Source organism: Athene noctua, chromosome 13 (genome assembly GCF_965140245.1).
Source record: "Athene noctua chromosome 13, bAthNoc1.hap1.1, whole genome shotgun sequence".
Lineage (NCBI taxonomy): Eukaryota > Metazoa > Chordata > Aves > Strigiformes > Strigidae > Athene > Athene noctua.
Genome location: NC_134049.1, coordinates 4179952 through 4200875, shown reverse-complemented (window position 1 = coordinate 4200875; position 20924 = coordinate 4179952). Strand labels below are relative to the sequence as shown.

The following is a 20924-nucleotide window of genomic DNA, read 5'->3' as shown; positions in this document are numbered from 1 at the left end:
AAGCAACGTCTGAGTTAAATGCAGATAGCTTTGAAAAGAAGTAAAATCTGGGATGAAGCCAGTGATGGTATTTTGTATGCTTCAATCAGCTTTAATTTAAGTATCTGAAAGCCTTTCTATGCATCAGTGAAGTAAGCCCTGCAATGCCTTGTCCCTGTAAAGGTAGATGGCATTAGAAATTATATTTTGCATTCCCTATTTGATCTTTACCCAGACAAAAAAAGCATTGAAATCTATTGAAAATTTTTCCTGGAAAAAAGCTGAGGATTACAGGATTTTGTTCAAAGCAAGTAGAATGACATTTCAGTGGATGATCTCTGAGAAAGTTGATGCCATTATAAATACCCATGTTTGGGTATAGATTTCTGCTCACAACTTTCATCCTGCAGAAGATTCCAAGCTTTTTTAGTGCATGTGTCAAACAGCTGATGGGGGAACAGGTGCCCACTGCAAGGCTACCAGTGTCATGGTGCTGCTGTGCCCCTGGGAGATGTAAATGGGGGATGTCGGGTGCAAAGTGTTAGCGGGTCAGCGTGAGGTGGGATGGGATGGGATGGGATGGGATGGAGTCCGCAGTCACTTAACGTAGAGTTGAAAATTTGTTTTAGGTCGCCTTAAATTTGAGCCTGAGCATGACTTCATTGCGGTGTAGCTGTTGCATGCAAGTTTCTGTTTGTGTTTGCTGGTGGTTTAAAAAAATTCTTGGCAGAAATCTCTCAACTGATGATGTTGTTTCTGGTGTTTTGTTGTGCTCTGCAGGGTATAAGGAAGCATGTGATCGTCTGTATGTTTCAAAGCATCAAATAATCAAATACAGCACAATCTCAGTGTTAGCAGTGGGGTAACAGTTTGGGGTTTAAAACCCTGTAAAAGTTAAAATATGGAGTGTTTGCTTCAGCTTTTTTATGTCAGTCTATATTGTAGCTGACCTCTCAAAATTCCTTCTAGTCTTCCCCTTCAGTCCAAGCCAAAATGTTTTTTTCTTTTTTCTGACCACCCTTTAGATTTTTGACAGACACTAGTTTCCTGTTCAGGGTGATGTTATCTTAATATGAGATTCTGCACATGCTAAAGGCAAATATACTCCAAAATTTTCTGCTCCTGACCCTTTTTTAAGTTTAAAAAGTGTCCATTTGCATGTGTTCAGGCTTGTCGGTGCAGTCAACATTCATTAATAGAAGATTCCAGCTGCCAGATTTAGATCTCTAACTGGACGTCAGCATTCAGATTATGGGAATACTCGGGTGTGGGGTTTTGATTCAGAGCAATGCCTCATTTAGAAAGAAACCCAGAAAAGTAAGATCAGATGCAGCTCTGCTATACAGACTTTAAAAAACCCCAAACAAACACAAAACCAACCAACCAAAACCAACCCTCAAACCAGCAGTGGGTTTGGGTAATTTCTGGACTTGAGTATTTAATTGTGGGATGACAGATGTATGTTGTCTGCTTCTCAGAGTCATGTGTAGCCTTTGTGACAAGACAAAATACATGTACAGGGCATAGAGAAAGGGCACAAAGCCTTTTGTCTAAAGAAGGGTGGGCAGAAAAACCTAAGAAAGGTTTCTAAAGGAAATGGTTAAGATGATACCTGGACACTTTCTCCAATGGCTCCACTCTCTCGCCCTCTTTAAAGAGCTGATTTTTTTATGTAAAATGGTAGGGAAACTGAAGTCTGTGGTTTGGGGGCTGAGAACCTCAAAGGTTGTTACATGGTTGATGGCTGATGCCTTTTCTTAATCATCTTCTCAAGAGGAGAATGAGCTACATTTTTGTGTATGCAATCATGCAGTTTGTGAGCTTGTTTTCCCTTTCCATCAGCTATTGTACAGAATGAGATGATTTGGCTAACTGCAACAGCAAAGGCACCTGGGAGGGCTGAAAAAATGGCTATAAATACGAAGTGGTTTGATGTGAGTTCTAGATAATTTACATCCTGCATGGAAGTAAAGCACAGTTAGAGAGAGCTTGGTTACAAAAAACATTGTAAAATCCATAGCTTGGATGTGTAAGAAAATTCCTGCCAGTTTTGTTTTAGTTACCAGTAGTAATTTCTGAAAACTTTGCCTCTGAGTTTATACATTCTTCAAGTACTTATATGGGTCATTAATACTGTTTGGTGACAAGGAAGAATGGAATTCAGTTTGGGTTTTTTGGTCTATACATTCTGACATTGCCAGACAATGCCCGAGAATGAAAATAAGGTGAAAATAGCAAGTACTGCAATAGAATGTGCTGGCATGAATGCATATGTTGAAGGTTGGATGACTTGCCTGGTGTCTCCAAGTATGCTGACTTTTTTCCATTGTGTTAAATTTCCTGAGTTCTTAATAAACTGCATGCCTGATGAGCTTTGGGTCCATCAGCTGTCATGTTAAATACAGTGGTACAGCCCATCCTCCACCTTCCACAGAGTCTCTGGCAAGACAGAACCTGGCTTCATTAACTGCCTAGGGATAATGGTAGGAGGAGTTTGCAGGTGGCGCCCAGCTGGTGCTCATCAGCATCCTTGCAGATATGGTGGGGGCTGTGGGAGTGTTGCATTCCAGGAGTCCCTGGCAGCAGAGTTTCCCCTGAGACCTTTTAGCAAACCATGCAACGTAGAGACACCCAAGTCCTGCTTTGAGGACTCCAGGGTGGGCACATGGGAAAGTTGCCTTCTTTCCCTCAGTCCCGTTAAGGTATGGTCAAGATGCCAGCCAGTACACTGTAATGCTATGTCTCTATTGTCAGGGGAGCACAGGTTTTCACACCATGTCATCAGATTTGACCAACAACCTCTTGCAAAGCTGCTTGACAAACACCCATGCCAGGATGCTGAACGCCTGCGTTGGTAATCTTGGTAGATGCTAGTCCTCTTCTTCCCAAAGGCTGTGGCCTCACATTCTGAGCACACCAGTTAGAAAAAGAAGGGAAACTTGAGTTATGGTTTTCCTCCTTGAATCTAAAAGTTACCAGGCGTTGGGGTGAACTGCAGGAGTACTGCTTTGTATGCCTATCAGAAAAATAGATTGCAGGGCAGCACATGTTTGAAATACGCTACGTGCTGCTTTGCTTCTCTCTGTTGAGATTTTATTTCTCTTCTGCTTCGTTTTTAAATGTCATGTTATAAAGAAATGCAGGCTTGCTTTCACGTTCACATTGTCTTTCTTGAGAAATTCCAGTATCAGTTACCTGGATATGAGAAAGTTTGATCCATGAGCTCTTCAAACATCTCTGTGTTTTTACAGATATCAATGAGTGTGAAATTGGAGCCCATAACTGCGATAGACATGCCATATGTACAAACACAGCAGGAAGTTTCAAATGTAGCTGCAGCCCTGGCTGGATTGGAAATGGTATCAAGTGCACAGGTGAGAGTCATATGTATTTGTATTTATTTGTAAGGTCAGACCGAAACTGGGTCCTAGCGATTCTGAAAAAATCAGTACACACCTACAAATTGAGAAGACAAACGTATATCAAGCTTGTTAGGTCACTTTGACATTATCTGTTGGAGGACAAATTCTCTGCCATGGTAACTGAAATCAGCATTATCTTACGCTTGGCTTGAGATGGTGAAAACAGACTGGACCATGGAGAGAAGAGATGCTGTGTCCTTGAGGGCAGCTGATGGGTCTCCTGGTGCTCCCTGTGAAAAACAAGATACAGATCTTAGTTTTGAGAGTGCCCTGCAGCTTCCTCATTCGCAGTTACCTTGTCAGACTTCTTTGTTGGGCTGCGAATAAGCTGTGTCTGCCTTTCCAGTCAGATGACACCACATACGTGTGGGTTTTATTATGGAAGATCAGTGAAAGTAGAGCTTCTGTGTGCCATACGCTATTTAAAGTTTGTGTTCATGGTGTGTTTTTTTAACTAATGTTGCTTTTTTCTTTTTTTTTCTTTTTTATTATTTTAAAGATTTGGATGAGTGCTCCAATGGAACCCACATGTGCAGCCCACATGCTGACTGCAAGAATACAATGGGCTCTTACCGCTGCCTGTGTAAAGAAGGTTATACTGGGGACGGCTTCACTTGTACAGGTGAGATTTCTGAGGAAAGCATTGGATGACCTCCAGTGTCCCTTGCAACCTAAGTTAGTTTATTATTCAATACACAAAAATAGCTTTTAAACATTTGAAATTATTCTCTAATATGTCCGTGTCCATATTCCATTGTCTTCTACTTCACCTAAGTTGCCGTAACTTGAAATAAATACTGTGTATTATACCTAGTCTAAAGCAGTCACATTTTTTCACTTGATAAAATACAAGTCTTGATTGAGTTTTTCTTGTTAGTTGGAATGGGTGGCAAAATTATTAAAACGATGCTTGATCATATAATTTGGCTAGTTAGTAAACCAATCCACTGGCTACCCACCTTTATATTTAAATAACAGGGCACGCCTATTAAAATTACTTCATAAAATTGCCTAAAAATTTGTTCTTTCCACAAGTGACTGTGTGCTGTCTGCCCTCTTTACTGCATCACCCTGAGAGATGCTGTCGGGATGCAGTGCTGACACGTAGATTGACGGAAGTAGCTGCTTCTGAAACCTCACTTTATAAACTGTAAATGTGATTATAAAACATTGCGTGAGAGATGTTTCCCACCCACACTTCAGTCTTCTGCTTTGAAGAACAGGTTAGCTCATGTAAGCTTAATCAGGAGCCCTGCTACTACACTAAGGATATCAGTGTTGCTGGTGGAATTATTTGGAATAAAGACATGTGATAGATGGCTGGTGGGCCAGGTTTTCAGCTGGTGCAAATCAGCAGTGCACTATCAACTACAGCAGGTTTTTATGGCAGAATGTAGCTCAGCAGGTTTAAGGCTGAGTTTGAATCATTCCAATTTATAAATGGACCCTGGGATTCTGTTTCATTCTCTCTATATAATTTACTCTAGAATCTGATTCAACTTTCTTAGTGGCCTTCAGAACCCAGTGCTCTTTGTTAATTTCCCATATGATGATTTCCAGGAGTCTATAAACCACATCTTTCAAATGGAGTGCTTATGGAGTTTCTACATGCAGTAGAACTTTCTTTTTTTTCTTTTTTTAACGTGGATACTTTATTGTTCATGGATTCAGGAGGTGGCTGGGACTCAAACTAGGGCACACAAGCGTTCTGTAAGCACTCTGCCAAAGCGTGCAGCGTTCACCCTGGTAGGTACTACCTTTGATTTGCCAGCCACGGACTTTTACAAGCTCACACTGCGAGCCAGACTCTGTTGCAACAGGGTGTTTTTGTCATGTATAAAATTTCAGCTGGAGACTAGGGGCCACAATCTATCTGAAGGGCAGTGTATTCCAGTAGCGAGGCTGTTTTTCTCATCAGCTGTTAACCTGCAGTTTAATTTTGATCAAGTTATTTTCACCTCAATGCCACTTTTTGTCAGTGTTTTGTATGTTTGGCATGGAGACTGCCTATTACCATATGTTTGCTCATTGCACAGTAAACCTCTTTTTTCAGTTGCTGCCTCTAGGCTTTGCTGTAATAGAAACAATAACTATAATAAAATTCACGTGCTCATTCTGAGACTAAATTTGACCCTGTGTACTGCCTGCAGTTGTTATTAACTGTAGCTACTTTAGGAGTCTGTGCCTCTCTCTGATTTCCCTTTTGATTAGAAGCTGTATTTTCAACATCAGAAATACACCAAGCATACGTGTAATAGCCTCTACACATAACTAGATTGCAGTTTCTTCTGCAAGTGTTCAGAGCTAATAGAATAATTAAAATCCTTGGAACACTGTGTGCTTCAGCCGAAACAAATGTTTGTGTGAAAACCATGTTTACTATAAACCTGCAATTTCTCTTCCTTTTACAGACCTCGATGAATGCTCAGAAAACTTGAATCTCTGTGAAAATGGGCAGTGCCTCAATGCCCCCGGAGGATATCGCTGTGAATGTGATATGGGATTTTTGCCAAGTCCAGATGGGAAAGCATGTGAAGGTAATCGGGAGCTTTAAACAACACTCAGCGAACTCTGCCTTAGTAGTATTTTACGTTTGAAAAATTTTACGATTGGTTGCAGTTGTGGTTGTACTGAGAACTGCATGAAAATTTTCAATAGTAGTTGTTTTTTTTTTTTCCAGTTTATACCTTTATTATGGGCCTCTGGGTGTTCATCTACCTATTGTATATAGAAAGAATAGCTTTTTGGAGCCTATCTTACAACATATTATTTGTGGGTCTGATTACTGATCCAAATGGTGCTGTCAGCTGCCATTTCATCTTGGTCATTTGTACACTGTTCTTCATTTTATTCAGAGCAGTTAAACAGAAAAAGTAACAACTTTGCCATATGAAGATGAAAAACACCGATTTGGTAGCTAATACAGTGAACATGCTTTGAGGGCTTCTGTGAGGTGCAGAATTAGAGTTTGAAGCCTGGCAGAAAGTTTATACAACCACCCCCCAAAAAAAAACAACCCCATGAGTATTTGTTTGGTTTTTAAAGTGAGTTGCCAGTAAACCGTTTACAACTGGTTCGTAAGAGCTTTACATATGCAAAGATTCACCAAAATCAAATAATAAACACGTTACCGACATGATTAAGGTCCTATATTTGCAACATTTGTAACATCCTTTATATGTAACATTTGAAATCCTCAGTTGATATAACGCTAATCAGTTTAAGTCAGTCAAGGAGAAGCAGCCATATCATCTGACATAGTAATAACTCAGAGTAACTGGTATTTGATGGAGTTCATAAGTACATCACTATAAATAGGATTTTTTTCCCCTGAAAAGTGTTCTGTATATTTTTTTAGTAATCTACCAAGAGAAATAATTTATGAAAGTGAATTTTTGTGTAAACTAAAACAATACTAGGTTTCATAACGTTTCACGAAACAATTTACTTTCAAACCTTTTAGCTAACTTTAAATAGCTTATATGGAGCCTAGCTCCTGTTGCTAAAACAGACTTCCCTTGATGTCTCAGATGTGTAAACTAAATGCAGTGTTTTAAGGTTCTTTGTAAACACACTCTTTTTATTGTATCGGATGGGTTGTTCTTTGTGTGGTGCATACAGCATTCAGTAAATACTGAATCATATGCAGTGATTTGGACAGAAGGCACAAAAATGATCTCTGCTTGCCAAACTTGAGATCTCTCAAATGCAGAAACCTGAAGATGAGCCTCAGGTTCACCTTTGGGCACAAGCTTTTCCTTTGCTGATGTCCAGCTTTCTGCAGATGACTGCTGATTTAGAATAAACTTCATTTTTTAAAGCATATCTCCTGCCATGTTTAATTTTGCTACTTGTCAGATAAGCCCACTAATAAGCTCAGATTGTTTCTGGCATGTTTCCAGAGGCACTGGAAAGAGCCTTTTGCCCCAAAAAATAGGTTATGGATTAGGTTCCTTAGGCTCCAAACATAAATCTTGCATGTTATTTTTTCTGGTCTTACATGGTGTGCAGAAGCAGTTGGCTTTCAGATCCATGTTTTCTGAACCTTTTTGCAGTTCTCTGTCTATATCTTAAAAAGATAAGGAAACCTCATATTTTTCCCCTCCTGTTCCTCCATCAGATATTGATGAGTGCTCACTTCCTAACATCTGTGTCTACGGGACTTGTCATAACCTGCCTGGACTTTTCCGATGCGAGTGTGAAGTGGGCTACGAGTTGGACAGAAGTGGTGGTAACTGCACAGGTAAAGATAATTTTGTACAACATGCTTTTTAATTTTCTGTTAGTGTCGTGGGTCAGCAACTTAGGAAATTCTTTTTAAAAGCTATACAAATCAGACTGGATATAGAAAGATACAAACTTCCCTACTGTATAACACAGGATTCTCCTTCTTGTGTTTCCTGCACTCCTCTTTCCATTTCTTTGTCACCCTCTGATATCCTGTTGCCTTAAGAGGAGAAGGGGAAAACCAGAGCAGAGATAACATCTCTGTCCACATCTCCCAGATGGAGATGGTTGTGCCTTGTAGTTTCAGTTCACCGTACTGGATGGTAAGCTATAACCTTGTCATGTGTTTTTCCCTTAATTATTTTTTTTAGCATTTTTTGTGAATTTTAGTTCATAGATTGGTTTTCCAGAAAAAAGACTTTTTTTTTTTTTTTTTTTTCTTCTCCCATGAAATGATAAATTCATCTTAGCCTACTGTTCTTCTGTGTGTATTTTTTAGAGCTTTCTGGAGATCAGTATCTCATAACTAACAGATTTGTGATGGTCAGAATACGATACCCAGTATATTGATGGTTTGTGCTCTCCTTGGGTATTTGCTTACCACGTGCTGTTTTTTTCTTGCAGATGTTAATGAATGTGCAGATCCCACAACCTGCATTAGTGGCACATGTGTTAATACAGCTGGTAGTTACACCTGTGAGTGCCCTCCTGATTTTGAGCTGAATCCCACCAGAGTTGGGTGTGTTGGTAAGGGACCACTCTTTATGTTATTTACAGGTGAAATTGCACAGAGGAGTAAAGTCCCAGGTCATGGAAGAGGGCTGGAATGGGCTCTCCAACTCCCACCCCACTGCCCCTGGCTTAGAAGTTGTAATAGTGCAGCTGGAGTATGTCCAGAGTGATGTAGCATGCCAGCAGTGCCCAGCTGCCAGAACCAACCCCTTGGGCCTTGTTACAGCTGTCCACAATTTACAGCAGGCATGAGACGATTTTAAATTTCAACAAGCTTAAACCACCATCCAGCTGGCCCCAAGGTGGCAGGCAAATGAAGTTGCGACATAAAACCACCCGTGCTCTTGGAGCATTCAGCACAGCTTGGCTAGGTGCAGTTTCATGACTGATGGAAATGCTCTTGTATCAGGCTCCAACTGCTTCGTAATCCTCTGATATTTTTTGGCACTCGTTTGTTTAAAGGGACGTAGGGATGCTCCTCATATTCAAATGTGTTTGAAATTCCTAACATTTAGTAGATGCTTTCATGCTTGTTAACCTCAAGGAGAAGAGAAAGCAGTGGCTTTCTGGAACTGGAAGGATGTACAAATGCAGGTGAAAATGTGAATGAAAATGAGAAAAGCCCTGGCTGAACTGCCCTTGGTCATGCTGAATAAAAATTCTCTACTTTTTGAGAAGTCCAGCAAAGCCAAGGAATAGGGCACCACTCTCCTACCTACGCAGGAAAAGCTGGGCCCTCCTGGACAGCTCAAGTCACTTTCTTCAGCTGTCCTACAAGACATCCCTCATCCTGAGATGATGTGTTGTTTTCCTCTCTCATAAGATGTGTTTGTCATGTGCATTCTGAATAGATACACGATCTGGCAACTGTTACCTGGACATTAAAACTCGTGGCGATAACGGTGGCACCTTCTGCAGCAATGAGATTGGAGTGGGTGTTTCCAAGGCCTCCTGTTGCTGCTCCTTGGGCAAAGCTTGGGGAGTTCCCTGTGAACACTGCCCACTTGTGAACACAAGTAAGTCAGCTTTCCTGAGTTAAGCACAACAATACAATGTGTTTGTTGGATTTTTCTCTTGTTTTGTTTATAATTTAGCCAGGTAACTCAAATACTGGTGTAGTCAGGTATGGTGTACATGCAGGAGACAGGTTTCCACCAGTCTTAACTAAAAACTTTACTAGTCTCTCAGAAAGATCATTTACTCAGAATAAATCTGTTATCATTTCTGAGCCAGTTGGCTGTTAGACAGAAAACTACATTATGAAATGGAATAGCAGTTGACACTACAGAGTAAAACCTAATGTTTATATCTGGTCACTTTGTAACTTTATATTTAAATTACCTGTAATAGTCTAATAATTGTGCTGAAGACATTTGTACTATTTTAAGTTCATGAATCTATTTTGTTTTCAGCTGAATATAAGGTTCTTTGCCCTGGAGGGGAAGGATTCCGACCAAACCCTATTACAGTTATATTAGAAGGTAATGTTTACAGTTTCCTATATTTACACGTCTAAAATTATGAAACTCTTCAGTGAGTGTTGTTTTTCATGGGAGAGCATGAATGAAATGTTTGTGGTTTTGTTTGAACAGATATTGATGAATGTCAAGAACTGCCTGGACTTTGCCAAGGAGGAAAATGTATTAATACATTTGGTAGCTTCCAGTGTCAGTGTCCATCAGGGTACTACTTGAATGAAGAGACTCGAGTGTGTGATGGTACGTAGCCTTCACTTAACTAGCCCTCTGCATTTATTCTTAGAAAATGATGACAGATCAACATGCAGAAGAATTACTCTGTCTTTGAAAAGGAACATAACCAGATCAAGCGGTGTAAAAGGGTGGGAAAATTGGAACAAGCTGAAGTCTTGCACTGAAAGAGAAAATTCCTTCTTGACCAAGTTGAAATATATGTAAATTTTTGTTTAGAGTGATCAGATTTTGATCAAAACCAGAAAAACCCAACACTTTTTCTTTAAGTAAAACATAATCTACTAACCAGCTATAAAAATAGCTATTTTGTGATGGATAATGAATAAGCAGTCGGATAAAGAGCAAGCTTGCCCCATGAGTCTGCTGGGCTGGTTACAGCGTGTCCATGCCTTTTTTGCACTGCTTATTTTCTCTCCTGCTGATCTCAATGTCCAATTGAAAATACTGGTTGTAGTGCAAAACATTTTCCCCTAGCACAGTCAGTAGTACATGTTCATCACGTTACACACAGCTGTCAGGTTGTACTGGATATAAAACTTTGAGCAACCCATCAAGTCCTTAAGTTTCCCATTGTCGAGGCTGTCTTTGGCCTTCCAGACTGTTAATAATGTTAATATGATGTGCCAAACACTGCAGAAATACAGAAGATTCAGGTCTTAAATTAAGGCTGAGCCAAAGTGCTTCATCCACATTGTGCTTATGTAGCTCAACAAGTGTTAAAGAGGAAATCTACCTTTATATTTTCCACAGTGGTGTGTCAAAGATGCTTCAAAATGATAAAGCTAGTGAAATACTTTTGAAGTTTTAGAAACTGAGGTGTTTTGGGGGTGGTGTTGGGTTTGGGTTTGGTTGGGGATTTTTAAACAAAGGTTAAAGTCTCTTGATGAAATAAACCTGACATCTTGTGTTAGGAAGGTTGCTCACTCTCTCCACTCAAACAGACCTGAACCGTCCAACCAGTCAGTTTTAGCATCATTCCTTATTGAGATGGGCACTCCGCAGGGAACAGCTTTGGTTCGTGTCCAGGTCTGGGAATGCATGAGATCCTCAGATACTATTTTTGTGCAAAAAACAAATTGCTGACTCTGAGCTGCCTAGACATACCGGAGTTCCTGTCTTTACCTCACAGCCAGGCTTTCCATGGCCACCTGTGCCACCACTGCCTTCTCTGGGAGGGCTTTGCTCCACCATGACCTCTCTCAGAGCCCCTTCAGCTCTTCTCCACCAGTACCTTCCTACCTCAGGCATTGCTGAGACATTGTCATTCTCAGAAGCACAATGAGAAAGCTCTTGTGGCCACTTACTGCCTTTTTCTTCTCTTTTAGATGTGAATGAGTGTGATACACCTGGCATTTGTGGACCCGGCACATGTTACAATACTGTTGGGAACTACACCTGCATCTGTCCTCCTGATTACATGCAAGTCAATGGAGGAAACAACTGCATGGGTATGGGTTGTGATTTTTTTAAAGCTTTATCTTAGTGCTTTGGGTCAGGGCTCTACCAGGCACAAATCAGAACTATTTCTCTGAATTCAGTCATACAAGAATTAACTAAATGAAAGATCAAGCTTTTTTCATTAATTCTATTGAATAAAGCAAGGCAGATCACTTTTAATACAGATCTATCAGTCTCTCATCAGAATTTCTCCTTTAATTTGATATTTCTGTGTTCATCCTTTCAATTTTAAAAGTTTCTACATGTGGAACATTACTAAAATTACTCAGACTTCACAAAATGAAGTCACAAGCTGTGTACAGTTCTTAGGGGGAACTAACAAGTTCACGTTTTTCAGTGTGGGCAAAAGGCCAAACTTGAATCCTTTGATGAGTCTGATCAGTGTTACAGCCATGTTGTTTTCTTTTGAATATTCGTATTGCAAACACTTCTTTATACTTTTAGAGTAATCTTTTAGGGACAGGCAGATGACAGCATCTACTTGACAGGGTTCTAAAAAAGTACATATTTGAAGGAGATACCTCCTAAATCCTTCAGGTAAATCATCTTCCACAAGAGTTGTTAATGCATTGGCCTGGGTTTTTCATTCTCACAGATATGAGAAGAAGTTTGTGTTACAGAAATTACTATGCTGACAATCAAACCTGTGATGGTGAGCTGCTCTTTAATATGACCAAGAAAATGTGCTGCTGTTCCTACAACATTGGGCGTGCATGGAATAAGCCTTGTGAACAGTGTCCTATCCCGAGCACTGGTATGTTTTATGTTTTTATGTTAAGCTATTTGAAATCCTTGGTAACATCATCATTATTATTAGTGGGTGTAATGTTGTTAGAGATGTGATGTCTTTGTCTGCTCTTGTGTGTCTAAAATGAAGGGATTAATTTTTTGGCCTGGAGGTGATCAGCCCTAGTCACAATGAAGGCACATGTGGAGTGGTTTGTGTTCATCCTGCTGGGCCATGCCTCCTCTGTGCCAGTTTCTCTGTCTGGGAGACTTCGTACTCGACATTGGTTAATCTGTTTCTTTGCAAATGCTTGTTGATCCAGTGTTGAGGCACTGACCCTGGTTTTACTGGCATTGCTCCAACAAATATGGTGTCTGCTGTGCTGTGCCTGGGCTGCTGAAGGGCCTTTGTGGTAGCCACGGGTTTACAGAGGTACCTTGGTCTCTTCTGAGAACGCTCTTTGTCGAGCAGCTAAGTGTAAGATGTTGTTTCTGGGCTAATTGTATGGGCATAGAGGACTCCTCCACACTGGGTAAGGCTCTGCAGAGTTGAGCTCGGGACATCCCACTCTGGTTCGAGGTAGTTTGCTTCAAGAACAAACTTTCTAGACACTTACTTGAATAACATCCAACCTACAGTTCAGGGTTTTACAAGTCAGATCTGGACTTGTATGCAAAAGCTGTAATGCAAGCGATAAGCATACGCAAAGCAAAATCGGCATGGGATCCCAAGCCCTCTGCATATTTTTATTTACTAATTTCAATGGCCTTTGAATGAGAACCCAAGTGCATACTAATAATATCACATGGTGAGCCTTGGGGAGGAGTCTGCACACCTCTGTGTGCCCTGCAGGTGCTGAAAGAGTAGAGGAACTTTCTTGGGCAAAGGATGTAATGAATTTTTGACTGTTGATTAATTCCAAATACTATCAGAGGTGCTTTGTTTTTCTGTTGCAGATGAATTCTCCACACTCTGTGGAAGTCAAAGGCCTGGCTTCTTTATTGACATTTATACAGGATTACCAGTTGGTGAGTTGTAATTTCTATTTTGAACTACTAAATTCCATACTACCTCTGCCCAGGTAAGAGGAGAGGTTTGTTTTCCCAATTGTTTTTTTCACGGGAGGAGTAACGTCTAAACTGTGATGGAGTTCAACCCTCTGTTTAAGTCTGAGCCTGCAGACTTTCTGCCTAGCTCCTCCTAGCTGGCAGCAATGATAATTGCTGCTGGTAATCAAGGCAACATAAAGCTCCAAAGAAACTATAATCAAGCCTACATGAGCAGGGCACAGATACTGAGAGTATGAGGTCTGGGAGTAAGGCCAACCAGCATTTGGTCTGAGAGGAATTAGGAGTCTTTCCTTCAAAATAAAGCAGAGATTTAATCTGACATTTCACATTGGTCCCCCTGTGTATTGGTTTGACACAAAAATCCTTTTTTCTGCTCAGCTGGAATATTTCTCACATATGTTATTGTGTGTAACGTTTGAATCGTGAGTAACAGATTGCAAAACAAAAAGAGGGAAAGAATGAGGAATTCTAAGACAAGGAGTTGAGTAAATCCCTAATGGGACTCCCTTTTGTTTTTATTCACACAAAAATGCAAATAAGAAGCAGATAATGTGCCCTGTAACGAACAGAGACAGCATACAGGCAGTAATCAGGTGCTTTAGCATTAAGCTGTTGTGACGCAGAGTTGAGCTAGTTAGATGGAAATATTTCTAGTAAAGTGGGGAATGTAATTTTTAAAGAAGTTACAGAAATGTATGGTATTTATTATTTACCAGGTCATTTCATAGAAGCAAAGTTCCCCTTTCTAGCTATGAGCATTAGCCCAAATTGTTGCCCAGTCTACTCAAGCTAACTGGGCCGTTCATCAGCATCAGCAGGGAGGCCTTGGATCATGCCAACATACATAGGTAAAAACTGCATCTGTAGCAGCTGACGTGTGTGCCAGGAGTGTTGCAGTCTGCTCTGACTGCCCTGCCACATCATAGAGCAGTGCACATTCAGGAGCCGTCCCACAGAGGCCACCAGTACATCCCAGTGCATGCGACGCTGTGGTGAGACACGTGCAGACGCAGCCTTCCATGGTGTGAGTGGCAGGCTCTCCCTGCTGCTTTGGGATCTTGGCAGGTCTCACTAGGTTGTAGAACTCAACCTGCTGCTCTTGCACATGAGTCGCTTGTGTCCATGAATCTGCAGGCCCAGGGCATGGGGACAAGGTAGCACCCACTCTGCAGGGACAGTGCTCTGTCTACCCTGTAATATTTGGTTACGGTCCTTACATGATGTTACTCTTCTGTGTAGATTAAAGTTCTATATATTTACTTCAGGTGATTGTTTCAGAGACAGAAGTAGTTCTATAATAGCAGCTGGAGGGTTTTTCTCTGCCAAAATCAGTTACTTAACCCAGGTGTATGTAGAGCATTGGCAAACCCTGGCTGCCTGGTTTAATCAATTTAACAGCGTGTTTGCAGCACTTCAGATGTTACCTGGCATTGGCACTTTCAAACTGTTACATAAAAAAAACATGAGAGTATTTTCCGATTAACAAGAGTAAACCAGTACAAAACGGATTCTGACAAGAGTTTGCATTCAGACATGCTCTCCTATATTAAACCAAAGACAGTTACATTCTCTCTGACTCTTCCCAGTAACTCCACTGTTAACACTCGGGAAGATGAGTTCATCATGGCTGTGGGTGGGAGACATGAGGAAGGACATGTGCTACCCTCTACATTCCTATGTGGTGGGATATATCTTCTCTACAGTGAACAATCAGAACCTGAGGAAATAGGAAATACCTACATTTCCACAGTTTGGAATGACTCATTGTCTATTGCAGTTGGGACCATTCTGATGCTGGCATTATACATTTGATAATTCTCTAAAGGATAAATGCATAAGGACATATTATGTAGCAGAAGATTTCATGAAGTGCTGTTTCCAGGTATTTAAAACAATTTCTTGCAGATATTGATGAATGCAGAGAGATTCCTGGAGTGTGTGAGAACGGGATCTGTATAAATATGGTTGGCAGCTTCCGATGCGAGTGTCCCGTGGGTTTCTTCTACAATGACAAGCTTCTGATCTGCGAAGGTAGAGTGCTGATCTTAGAGATTTCACGAGCTGACAATTCTGGCAAATCTGATATACTCACAAGTCATCCTTAATGAGGAGAAAATATTGGCATCAGTGTAATAAGCCTGTGATAATTCAGACACTTTGAATTATTTTGCATAGAAAATACCAGATTTTCCATCAGACATCTAAAGGCCTTGAAGGAGCATGAGTCAGCAGTCATGGGGAAGAAACATTGTTTTTCACGTTTGACAGTAAAGACAAGAAACGAGTAGTAGTCTTGAGTCAGATCACAGTTATAGCAGATTTTTTTAATTCCAAGGTATTTTTTTCTAATGGAACGGAGATTTCTGTAAATAATATAAACACGTGATAATTTTTTTTCCAATTTAAATGTTTCCTAAGATTGTATTAGTCAGTTTAATGGCGAAACTGAAGGACACCAGTATGAATTTCTGTCATTCTCTGCTGTGGGTTATGACTGCTGAGCAAGGCATCGAGAGCTCTGGGTAAAAGCATCTTCTGTAAGCTGCTGCTAACTGAAACACGGTGACATTTCTACAGAAATAAGGTTATCTTTTTGCAGCAACTTAGTAAGGAAAATTGGTCAAAATTCTTATGCCTAGAATTTTGTGGTGGTGTTTACGTTGAAAGCTACTAATATCCAACAGGGATCTTGATGTTTTGTTATGGTCAAGGGAGATCCTTGTAGTGGAGGCATCCTCACGGCTCCAGTGGCCATCTGTGCAGACAGAGCAGCTTGCTTGTTCTGATTGCAGTTTTAGGACTGAAATCCACCCAAGTGCAGTGTGGCAACATGGGCCCTTCAACACCTTCAGAAAACCGTTATATAAATTCTCTAGATAGGAATGAATTTTACAAATGGAGCATGTGGGTTTGGCATTTCAGGGAGATACCTAAATGGGACCAAATATCTGCTTTTATCAAAATATTTTTCAGAATTAGAAAGAAATTCCTATATTTAGGTAAGGTAATCCCCTTTACACTAAAAACAAAGTGGGTTTGATGTCTTTTTAGTGCCAGCTTACCGTAACAATCAATTCCCTTTTTGTATTGACAGATATTGATGAATGCCAAAATGGACCAGTGTGTCAGCAAAATGCAGAATGTGTCAATACAGCTGGTAGCTACCGTTGTGACTGTAAACCTGGCTACAGGTTCACATCAACTGGCCGCTGCACTGGTGAGTACTTTTGACTTGTTTGTGCGAGGGTCTGCAAACAGTAGTAGATTTTAGAAGAAGTCTAAAAAAGCCTACCTCCTCTTCAGAAAGACGGTATATACCAGGACATGATCTGGGCTCCAAGAATCCTCCTCTTAAAGTCTTTTAGAGAATCACATAACCATTCTGCTAGTTCCCAGAAGACTAATGGGCCCATCCCACAGAGGCATAGATGAGAGTTAATCACATGAGTAGGTGTTTGTCTTCCACTTTATCCCACCAACCGCAAACATTTTTCTTTAGGCCATGTTATGTCTAGGGAGGGAAGGCAACGGATTCACTACCTTTGACTAACTGTGACACTAAAATTCAGTTGCAGTCCTGAGGGGGACCTTCCTCTGCATAATTTCTTTGATTTTCATTATAATTTGCTAGTTGTGTTTTAGCAATTTGCTTGCCACTTGTATTTTTACAAATAACTCACTGCTTTTCTGGAGTTTCTGCTGATAAAGTGGACTTATCTGCTAGGCCATATGCAATAAGTAACTTAAAAAGCTTATTGTTAAACTTCCTAACTTTTATGTGGATTTAAACAGGCACCTGAGCATTATTTTTAAATATTCACTGAGTGGGACTGCGGTTCTCTAATCTATCTGCCTTTTCTTATATCATAGTCCAGAGAGGCATTCATGTTATCTTGATTACTTGAAGAATTGCAAAGGTTTTCAAGACTGCTGTGGGCCAAGCAGCTATAAATATTATATACATTTCTGAACAAAATAATAATTACAACGGAAACTGGTAACATTTTCCTTGGGTTTTTGCTTTTGAGTACTTGAGTTTTAGGAAGTGTACTTTTCCCTGCAGTGCAGTTTTTCATTGTTTCATGTGACCCTTGGGGGAAAAGGGTGTAGGGGCAACCAGAACGCTAGTGTGAGAACTAAAACTTTGTTTTGTTAAGCTATGCAGTGGCACATGTAAATATTCAATATGTTCCTAATGTAATTGTTGTTATGGGTTCGTTACAGCGGTACAGGAAGAGCTGGGAAAGGTTCTGATATGGGTTACAATACCAAACATGAATTGGCACAAACAGTAATACTTCCCTCTATTTTGCTCTTATTTTATATTTAGTGAAAATAAAGTTACAATTAGAGTCAAAATAAAAGTGGTTGATAAAGTACTTGATCCAGCAAAGGAAGGAAATTCCCAACCAGTTTGCTGAGAGCAAAGAGTGTGCTGAAGACCTTGGGGTACTGGATCAGTCTTGCTACTGCATGGAAAACAATCACAGTTTATATAGAGTAAATATATTATTAGTATTAAATCAAAACTGATATATCACAGCCAATGATTACTTCATTTATGTTACTATCAAAATAGCATTCTTCTGGTGCTATCTATTGTGGTATAATGAATAATTTTTCATATAAACTCATTTTAAAGAAAATTCTGCCTCCCAGTTCTTTAAAAAGTTACAATATTCTCTGTTTAGCCTAAAAGAAGTGACTTTTCCCTGGGGCTTTAATTCATTATTCATTTGCCCACAGAGCACCAAAAAAGTAATTGTTTTTCTTTCATCTCTATTCTCCTGAGCTGCAAAGACTCTTAAAGGCAGCATGTTATCCAGCACTGGTTTCCTTTCTGCCTCCTTCAATCTCTAATTAGCAGCAGTATCATTAATAGCATTGGGAGAGCTTGGTCCTCAGTAAACACTCGTCCAAAGTTACTAGTGGCCCCAGTTGATGTACAGCAATCCTGGGGATGGGGGCTGTCAGGGCTGTCCATGTGCCAAGCAGAGTGTGGAGGAGAGGCAGGAAAACAAGATTTAGTACATAGAGTTCTTTGCAGTTAGGAACAACTTGACTCTTAGTTTTGCAGTGAACTGGGGATGCTTTGGTAAGAAAACTGCATCTGCTTTGCTTAGATTGCATATAAAAGAAAATCCCTGAACACTAAAATCTAATCAATTTTAATACAAGCTTAAGGCAGCACTTTAGTTCTGCTATTTTGGACCTGCAGCAGACGATGCCAGGAAGCATACTGAATCAAACCAACTCTTGCTGCTTATGAGGTCCACAGAAAGACCTCATTTGATTCATGTTTCTGATTGTTCATGGAGAAAACGTGCTGGAGAGCAAACATTTCGTCCTTTAACATTTTGTTTCATTGACTATTGACAGAATCCTAGATTCTGCCTGCAAGCATTCATAAAGAGGAGAGGGAAGAAGTCAGGTGTTGAACTAGTGTTACAGACGCCCTGCTCGTGTAAGGCAGCGTATCACATGCTGGCAGGATAGCTCTCCCCATCTCTCTCTCCACTGTTACGCAGTTGAGTGTTTGCTGCTGATGGCAAAATATTTTCTGACTCCATATAGCAGTAATTCCTGCTATTTGAGCTTTGTCTGGCTTATGGGATCATCACATTGCATGAGGCCTGGATGCTACAACACATGTGTATACATGCCCTCAGTTTAACTCTGCACAATGAGTAGATAAATCTACAGTGCATTTTATCTCTCTGTAAGCTTAGTGAGAAAAGTGTGAGATTCATCTCCCTTTCTGATTTGTTTCATCGCTGTGAGTGAATCGGGTCGCTTATGCTATAATTAAATGTAGCTGTGAGCAAGTAGTTGCTTTCATGAGAAGGATGTAAGCTGTGGTTTATACCTGGCTTTCGTATCTGCTGCAGTCAGTGAAGAGCACGCGAAAATCTCCCCATACAATTTCATGTCACTAATTCAACTTCTCAAAGCCATGGCAATGTGCTTTCCCTCTACCAAGAATTTGTATTTGGTAAATATATTTTTTGCACTAAACTTTTTTCAGCCTCACAAACGTTGGAAAAAGTAATTTACAAGCCAATAGCCCCTTTTCTGAGATTTACTTAGTTATGCTTTTGTCATTAATAAATGAACAGTACTATTTTAAATTAGGGCCATACACTTGATTTTTAACTGGTTGCTGCTAATAGATCTTTCCAGCCCAGTAATTTAGAGGCCTTAACTTTCAATCTGCTTCATTGTTTTCAGATCGGAATGAATGTCAAGAAATTCCCAATATCTGCAGCCATGGGCAGTGTATTGACACTGTTGGAAGTTTCTACTGCATTTGTCACAATGGATTCAAGACCAATGATGACAGAACAATGTGTATAGGCAAGTATATCAAATTAAGTTGTACTTAGGCTTCCATTAAGATAGTTATTAAGTCTGTCCTCTCTGTCGTGAGGAGTTACATTACAAGAACTGAGATTGTGAGCCATTTACCACCAGGCAAAGGTGCAAAACCATCATAGCTGGGAATTAGAGATGATAGGGAGCTGATAATGAATCAAGAACCTCTCATTACAGTAGAGGGGACCTTTAAAAGTGTATATCCTGTCTGATGAACTGCTAATGCTTTCATTTAAATAAAAAATGTTCCATTCTTCTTAGAATTTTCTGAAGCATCTTGTCTCACTTATTCCTTTAGGCAAGAAATTTAATAGATGAATATTGCAATGCAGCAATTGTATACAGCCTACTTGTTAACAGAGTAAGTGAAGGGTAGATTTCTTGCCAGAAAAGTGCCCTTTTCAGAAACAGAGTCATCTTCATAAAGAAGGAAATTCTGTATTTAACTCATTCACAGCTGGTAGTGTAGTGTCTGTTGTCTGAGCAAGATGAGGAGATTTCAGAATGCTTATGATTAAAGATGGCTTAGACTTCCTTTGGGAAGGGTGAGATAGGAGCCACAGTAAGATACATGATTGTTGGACCCTTAATTATTTTTGTAGATGTTAATATCAAGTGTATAAACCCATGTAAAATATTTTGGGGAGATACAACAAAAAAAATCTTTTTCCCTTCTGTTCACACTGCTGGCAGTGCATTCTTTCTCTTGCCTGTGAGATAGCTACAGGTTTTCCTTTCCCCATCAGTGATTAAAATTCTTGCTGCTTGTTTTTTCTCCTTTGTAGATATTAATGAGTGTGAGAGAGATGCCTGTGGCAACGGAACCTGCAGAAACACCATTGGCTCTTTCAACTGCCGCTGCAATTTGGGGTTCATCCTCTCACACAACAATGACTGCATAGGTAAGGGGGGCTGAGACCAGTTGCTTGTTTCTAAGACTTTCTGCTTCTAATGAAAGTACCATTAGTACTGTCTTCTCTATTGAGTTAGGATTGCACCTTGCATGGTCTGCTTGATTAAAGACAAAACCTGATTTCTCCAGTCTGAAAAGGTCTCTTTGATTATGCACTCCTCACTCTTCAGTAGTCACTTAAATATTTACATGTAATATGCCATTCCTTTTTTTAACTCTTGCTTTAACCGTTTTACAACATAGACCAATAGTGATATTTTCCTCACTTGCTTTTGAAACAGGCTATTATTTGTGTATTATCAGTGACTGTGC

General features: G+C 40.1%; 1 protein-coding gene across 3 annotated transcripts in view; it reads left to right on the top strand.

The window, feature by feature from the left end:
• FBN1 (fibrillin 1) overlaps nucleotides 1–20924 on the top strand; it is a 159038-nt gene that overhangs the window by 113157 nt on the left and 24957 nt on the right. For all 3 annotated transcript variants that reach the window (XM_074917728.1, XM_074917729.1, XM_074917730.1), the window contains exons 33-47: nucleotides 3231–3353; nucleotides 3901–4023; nucleotides 5813–5938; nucleotides 7522–7644; nucleotides 8253–8375; nucleotides 9212–9376; nucleotides 9773–9841; nucleotides 9953–10078; nucleotides 11398–11520; nucleotides 12126–12284; nucleotides 13214–13285; nucleotides 15233–15358; nucleotides 16422–16544; nucleotides 19556–19681; nucleotides 20485–20601. In XM_074917728.1, the coding sequence (XP_074773829.1) occupies nucleotides 3231–3353; nucleotides 3901–4023; nucleotides 5813–5938; nucleotides 7522–7644; nucleotides 8253–8375; nucleotides 9212–9376; nucleotides 9773–9841; nucleotides 9953–10078; nucleotides 11398–11520; nucleotides 12126–12284; nucleotides 13214–13285; nucleotides 15233–15358; nucleotides 16422–16544; nucleotides 19556–19681; nucleotides 20485–20601 (1824 nt within the window). The remainder of the gene's footprint in view (nucleotides 1–3230; nucleotides 3354–3900; nucleotides 4024–5812; nucleotides 5939–7521; nucleotides 7645–8252; nucleotides 8376–9211; nucleotides 9377–9772; nucleotides 9842–9952; nucleotides 10079–11397; nucleotides 11521–12125; nucleotides 12285–13213; nucleotides 13286–15232; nucleotides 15359–16421; nucleotides 16545–19555; nucleotides 19682–20484; nucleotides 20602–20924) is intronic.